The sequence below is a fragment of the Trematomus bernacchii genome, unplaced genomic scaffold, assembly GCF_902827165.1.
Source record: "Trematomus bernacchii unplaced genomic scaffold, fTreBer1.1, whole genome shotgun sequence".
In the NCBI taxonomy this organism is placed as follows: domain Eukaryota; kingdom Metazoa; phylum Chordata; class Actinopteri; order Perciformes; family Nototheniidae; genus Trematomus; species Trematomus bernacchii.
The window spans coordinates 1,544,613-1,551,065 of record NW_022987668.1 but is presented as its reverse complement, the minus strand read 5'-3'; the positions used below and the strand labels follow the sequence as shown (position 1 = coordinate 1,551,065).

General features: G+C 41.5%; 1 protein-coding gene across 1 annotated transcript; it reads left to right on the top strand.

Annotated features, from left to right (window-relative positions):
• The first annotated feature begins 1,672 nt into the window (after nt 1-1,672).
• On the top strand, nt 1,673-5,112 carry zgc:64201 (prolyl-tRNA synthetase associated domain-containing protein 1). Its single transcript, XM_034135849.1, has 4 exons — nt 1,673-1,884; nt 3,590-3,715; nt 3,988-4,077; nt 4,633-5,112. Exons 1-4 carry the CDS (start codon nt 1,804-1,806, stop codon nt 4,843-4,845), a joined length of 510 nt encoding a protein of 169 aa, XP_033991740.1. The 5' UTR covers nt 1,673-1,803; the 3' UTR covers nt 4,846-5,112.
• Nucleotides 5,113-6,453: the final 1,341 nt, after the last annotated feature.

Sequence of the window (6,453 nt, the reverse complement as noted above, 5' to 3'; positions counted from 1 at the left end):
TTTATTTTTTACGAGGAAAAGGATAGGTGAGGAGGTTAGGTTAAAACTTTATGGACAAGAACTAAAGAAAGTGAAGACATTTAAATTTCTGGGAATATGGTTGGACGAGAGAGTCACATGGAGTACTCACAATGATAAAGTAGTAGATAAATGTAAAAGGGTTTTAAATGTTATGAGGTGCTTGGCAGGCACTAAGTGGGGGGCTGATAAAGCTGCTTTGAGGAACGTATACACAGCATTAATTAGATCAGCCATAGAATACGGACTAATAGTGTATGGTTCAGCTGCATACTCTTCTCTTCAAAAATTAGATAGAGTCCAGGCACAAGCACTAAGGATATGCTGTGGGGCAGTCAGATCTACACCAGTGTCGGCACTTCAGGTAGAGGTCGGAGAAATACCAATTTTTTTGAGGAGAAAACAGTTAATTGTTAATTACTGGGCAAATCTACAGGGCCATAAAGATACTCACCCTACTAAACAAACTGTAAAAACAAGTTGGGAAAGTAACAAAATGAAAAAAGAAAGTTTTTGTGTTTGTGTTTCGGAATTATGTAAGGAATTCAAAGTTAAAGAATGGAATATTAGTCCGACGGTGTTGTTATCAGCTGTTCCACCATGGTTACTACCTCAACCTATAGTAGATTTATCTTTATTGAAAAGCTTACATTCAATTAAAAACAAAATTAATGTACAGGCTTATGTGAATACTGTTCTACATGAACAATATGGGCAGTTTATACAAATATTTACTGATGGATCCAAAAATCCAGAAAATGGTCAAACTAGTTGTGCATTTTATGTTCCTGAATTAAAAGTAAAAGTGGGAAAGCGGACGAGTGATCATATCGCAGTATATACAGTAGAGATGATGGCTATCTCACTAGCACTTCAGTGGGTAGAGGAAATACAGCCAATACGAGTGGTCATTTGCTCTGACTCCAGTGCAGCTCTGGAGAGTATAAACAACTTCTCTTCAGAATGTCGTCAGGATATTTTACATGAAATTTTACACATCATGTTTAGGTTAGTTCATCTGGGAATTGTTGTTCAATTTGTGTGGGTTCCAGCGCATGTGGGTATTAGAGGGAATGAGGTAGTGGATCAACTGGCAAAATGTGGTTTGAAAGCAAACCAGATTGATATTATGGTACCCATTAGTAGAGCAGAAGTAAAATCTGTTACAAAAGTTGTTATCAAGCAACAATGGCAAAAACTATGGGACAGTAACACCAAAGGAAGACATTTATACCAGATACAAAGGGAAGTAGGAACAGGAAGCACTTGGGGGAGTAGTAGAAGAGAACAGAGCATTAACAGCAGGATAAAAGTGGGTCACTCTGGATTAAACTCATCACTGCATCTGATTGGAAAACATCCAAATGGCAATTGTGATGGTTGCCAACAACCAGAGACAATACATCATGTATTTTTTAGCTGCCCGGATTATAACAGACAAAGACTCATTCTGAAAACTGCACTGGAACAACTCAACATCAAGGACATGGATTTCAAGTCAATATATGAAAGTAAATCAAGAAATGAAGCAAACAAGTTGATCTTCAAATTCCTCAAAAGCACTGGTCTGAGGACAAGGATTTAGTATAAACATTTAATAAACCAACAGTAGGTGGCGATATATGCTCCAAGTGGAAGCGATTCGCCATTAAAGAGAAGAAGAAGAAGAAGAAGAAGAAGAAGAACTTCTTCTTCCTCTGTGTGCTTTTGGACAGCTGTTTCTGTCCACGGCCAGTCCACACTTCAGTTTTCTCTTTATAGATTTTTAAAACACATTGAATAAAGATGGCAGACGATCTGAGAGCAGAGCTGGAGAAATACCTGCAGACTTTAGACATCCAGACCTCCTGCGTGGAGCACCCACCGGTAAAAGCTCAAATGAATATTCCACACTAGAACAAAACACCATTGAATCCTATCAGAAAAACCTCTCATTTAAAGTTGACTTGCTCACAATAACACGTGTTCAAAGACACAGCATGAGTCGTTATAATGCATACCTCTATTCGGCTTTATCCAATACCTTACATTTCGCTTCCTATAGTAAAGGTTTAGCTCTGGGAGGTGTGTTTACCCTTCAACAATACGCTTTTTGACACGTGGACGCATTAAAAAGTTGTCATTTGTAGTAAAAAATGAATTGCATTGCCTGCTACTTGTATGCCGAATTCACCACAAGATCAATTGAACCTGAAATTATGTGATTATTTTCTCCAATAATCATGTTATTGTGAGAAAAGATCAAGCTAAGGTCAAAAGTGATAGTTTTTTAAACGTAGTCTGGGTTGATACTATTTCTGCTCTTAAAACGAATCTATGAGTGGACATTCCTCATTATTCGTAGGCCGAATTGAACATCTGACCAGTCCAACCTGAAATAGTGTTAAGTAATTTATCCTTCAGTTATTTATTTGTGCAAAAATGATTAGAAAACTTAAAAGCGTTACTTTTTTGAGCGGAGTCTGGAATGACAAGTTTAAAACGTCACCTTCTCATTGTGTTGCCTCTGACTTGTAGGCTATGCCACATTTAGCATCAGATAACTCTTTGCTAAAATAGGGTAAAATGTTTGTGTCTTCAGTCGTTTGTTTGTACTTAATGATGCTATAAACAAAGAAACTATACGTTTTTGAAAGGAATCGGTGTGGAAAGTAATTGCCCCTTACCTGTATGATGTGTTTACTATAGGATCAATCGAGGCCACAATAGTGTGTATTTATTTAGAAATAGATATAGCAGCTATCATTTAAAAAACGGAAACTGGGCTAAAGGCAAGATAAACGACTAGTAATTGACTCTTATATAATACGTTTAGGCTACTACTAATTTCCTGACATTTCGGTTTTTAATTCTAACATTTTAAGTTGTATTAAACTTGTATTTTATGCATCTTGGTAGATGAATACTCCACGTGTGTAAACTACTGTGACATTTTTTTTCTTGTGCAGCCCTCGATTTTATGTTTTGAGAAGTAAATGTGTTATATCTACCCTATATATACCCTGTCTGATTTGTTTATGCTGCATTAAACTGATGCAGCCTGCAGGGGGCGCTAACGCATAACGCTTATTTCTGTCCTGCAGCTTCACATGTCAAATATTATACTGTAGGCTTAGACAAAAGTTTTCCATGCATAACAGTTGATTTGTCCTGCAGGAAACTAGATTTTCATCTCATTTTCTAGTTCTCATACTGTTTTCTTATGATTCAAAACATTATTTCGTCATAATTAGAGACTTTACATAAATCCTTGAATTTAAAATAAATATCTCAGAAATTCCCATAATAATTTTCCCTAAAAACTCCCAAATAAAATATACAAGTGTTCAAATCTCAGAATTTGTAATAATTTATTTATGTTATACGCCTATAACACATTACGTGTGTTATAGGCGTATAACATAAATAAATGTGTGTTCTGTAAATGTGTTAAAACATCCTAATTCATTGTTAAAAAAGTAGTGCATGAACTGTAATGTATTACAAAATATTGTTGAATGACTTAATACATAGTTGTCTATATAGTTACAAAGTGTCTTAAACTATTGTTAACCCACCCCCCCCCCCCCAGGTGTTCACGGTGGAGGAGATGATGCCTCACCTGCAGGAAGTGAGCGGAGCCGTCACTAAGAACCTCTTCCTGAAGGACAAGAAGAAGAAAGGCCTGTGGCTGGTGTCGGCCCGCCATGACCGCCAGGTAACAACACACACACACACACACACACACACACACACACACACACACTCACACTCACACTCACACTCACACTCACACTCACACATTTACCTGTACTATTTTATCTGTGTTATTGTGTTGCACTGTTGGAGGAGCCTGTGACCTAAGATTTTCATTGTCATAACTACACTGTAGCTATGCACACATGACAATAAAAGCCTTGAAAACTTGAAACACCCCTCCAGGTAGACTAACCTCCTACACGTCCCATTATCCTCTCTGTTCCTCTGCAGGTGAACCTCAACGACCTCGCCAAGAAGCTCGGCGTCGGCAGCGGCAACCTGCGCTTCGCAGACGAGGCGATCATGTTGGAGAAACTCAAGGTGAGACGAGAAATGAATACAATTAACTTTAAAACTACTCTTAAATTACTGTGTCATTGTCATGTTTATATATATTTTTTAAATAAAAAATGGATGGCATAATTGTTGAGTCCATATTCCCCTAAGGTATTGAATATTCAGTATTTATTAAGGTATAATATCTAGTGTTTGAGGCTTGAGCTTCAATCTCAGGATCCATGTATTTCTGATCCTCTCCAGAATGGAAGTAGTCATCACATACAGAGCATCAACTAGTTCCTGAACAGTGTCCTTCACATGCTGATATACAAGAGAGGGAGTTACACAGTCACAAGATGGAGGAATATAAAGCAGTATTCAATGTTTAGTTCAGATTAGCTCCACGTCAGAAATGATCATGCTTGTCATATGTCTATCTCCATAGAGGCTGAATCATCATGTTAATCACATAGCTATCATATGCCTAAAACAGTCCTGATGCTCTTCTAGGTAATCATACATCCTGTCATGCACAATCTAGGAATCCCAGTATGCTGATAACCCTGTTCTTTACTTCCTGTCTTGATTCCCTCTCAGGTGGGTCAGGGCTGTGCGACGGCCCTCGCTCTGCTCTTCGATCGAGACCACAGTGTGAAGTTTGTCCTGGACCAGGACCTGGTGGAGGGGGGTCATGAGAGGGTCTTCTTCCACCCCATGACCAACAGCGCCACCATGGGGCTGCGACCCGAAGACCTGCTGCGCTTCCTCCAGGAAACGGGACACGAGCCCGTCCTGCAGAGCTTCGACTAAACGGGACTTAGACATGGACATGATTTGGACATAAACATGGGTTAAGAAGACAAACCTGCAGAGACAAACATGAACTTATTCTTCTTTTTTTTAAAGATTTTACCACTATACTTTTATTATTGTGAAAGAACACGAGGCATAATGTGTAAGATGGATATACATGTTTCAAAAAGGTATATGCTGCGTTGAATGAATGTTATCTATGAACTGTTCAAGTTACAAAAAATACTGTGCAGTAAAATATCTGAATACTTCAGGTGAAGTCATTTTTGTTGGTTTTCTGTCTCTTTCTTTTCCATAATAATGTCATGTCTAAGGAAGAGGATTAAGGCCACATGAAAGAATCTTTTTGGGGATGTGAAAAAAAAAAGTATTTGTTATATCTCTCACAAGCTCCGCCCTCTACTGGACTCTACTACTCCCCTCGATCCTATCATGCAAGCATTCATCCACTGAGACTTTCTAGACGTAGCCGGCCCCTGGGCGGGCCTACCTGAATGCGCGCGCATCTCACCGCATAAAAGGAGGCCTCGCCTCTTTACTGTCATCCCTTTCTCTTCAGCAAGGCAGTGAGATACAACTGAGTGAAGAGAGACAGATACAAATATAAGACAACGAAGAAAATGGACTCACCATTGGAGCGCCCCTGTCCGGGCTCCATAGAGGGCGACGACCCCCACTGTCGGTGCATCGAGTGCCTGGGGTCCGACCACGCGGCGGCCAACCTGGGCCTGCTTGCAGTCTGCAGCGCCTGCCAGCTAATTCCTCGCCCGCCATCAAACGGCTGGCGCAGTTTGAGGGTTGCTGCGTCTCGCCGGTGGAGGACCCAGAGCTCGACGTGGTGGAGATGGAGGACCTCGAGGAGGGAGTGCCCGTCGTGTTCGCCATTCAGCGGACCGGGCGGGTCCGAGCGTCGGGGAGAGGGACGACGATGACGACAGGACTTCCCGGCGCGACAGGACTTCCCGGCGCGACAGGACTTCCCGGCGGTGATGACTATGGCGGCAGAGCGTGCAGGAGGAGTGCTAAGGATTGCGTTCAGGTCGTGGGCTATTCAGTTGGGGGGTTTTAATCTTCCCCCCCATAGTGGGGCGAGGGAGGCTAAATTACACCTCCTCTGCCCGGTGCGTGCGCTGGCATATTATGTGGAGCGCACGGCTGCCCTTACACACACGGAACAGCTGTTTGTGTGCTTCGGGGGTGGGGTAACTGGAAAAGCTCTGTCAAAGAAACGCCTGGCAGGCTGGCTCTGCGAGTGCATTGCACATGCCTACGGACAGGCGGGGAGAGCCTTCCCCACGCGGTGAGATGCGCGCACATTCAGGTAGGCCAGCCCAGGGGCCGGCTACGTCTAGAAAGTCTCAGTGAATGAATGCTTGCATGATAGGATCGAGGGGAGTACCCATAGAGTCCAGTAGAGGGCTCCGCCTGTGTTTATATAACAAGGGTTACCATACGTAACCTCTCGTTTTGTTCTGAGAAAAAAGTCAAAATATCTTTTTTCACATCCCCAAAGTTCTTTTTTCACGTGGCCTTAATCCTCTTCCGTACATGTCAGCCTATTTTTGGTGAGCATTTTATTTATGCAAAACACAATAATAAATAAAG

Bases quoted from the DNA above. Each gene is read 5' to 3' on its own strand.
- zgc:64201 (XM_034135849.1), top strand. From the start codon at position 1,804: ATGGCAGACGATCTGAGAGCAGAGCTGGAGAAATACCTGCAGACTTTA. The intron at 1,885-3,589 runs GTAAAAGCTCAA...CCCCCCCCCCAG, and splicing joins CCTGCGTGGAGCACCCACCG to GTGTTCACGGTGGAGGAGAT. The intron at 3,716-3,987 runs GTAACAACACAC...GTTCCTCTGCAG, and splicing joins CGGCCCGCCATGACCGCCAG to GTGAACCTCAACGACCTCGC.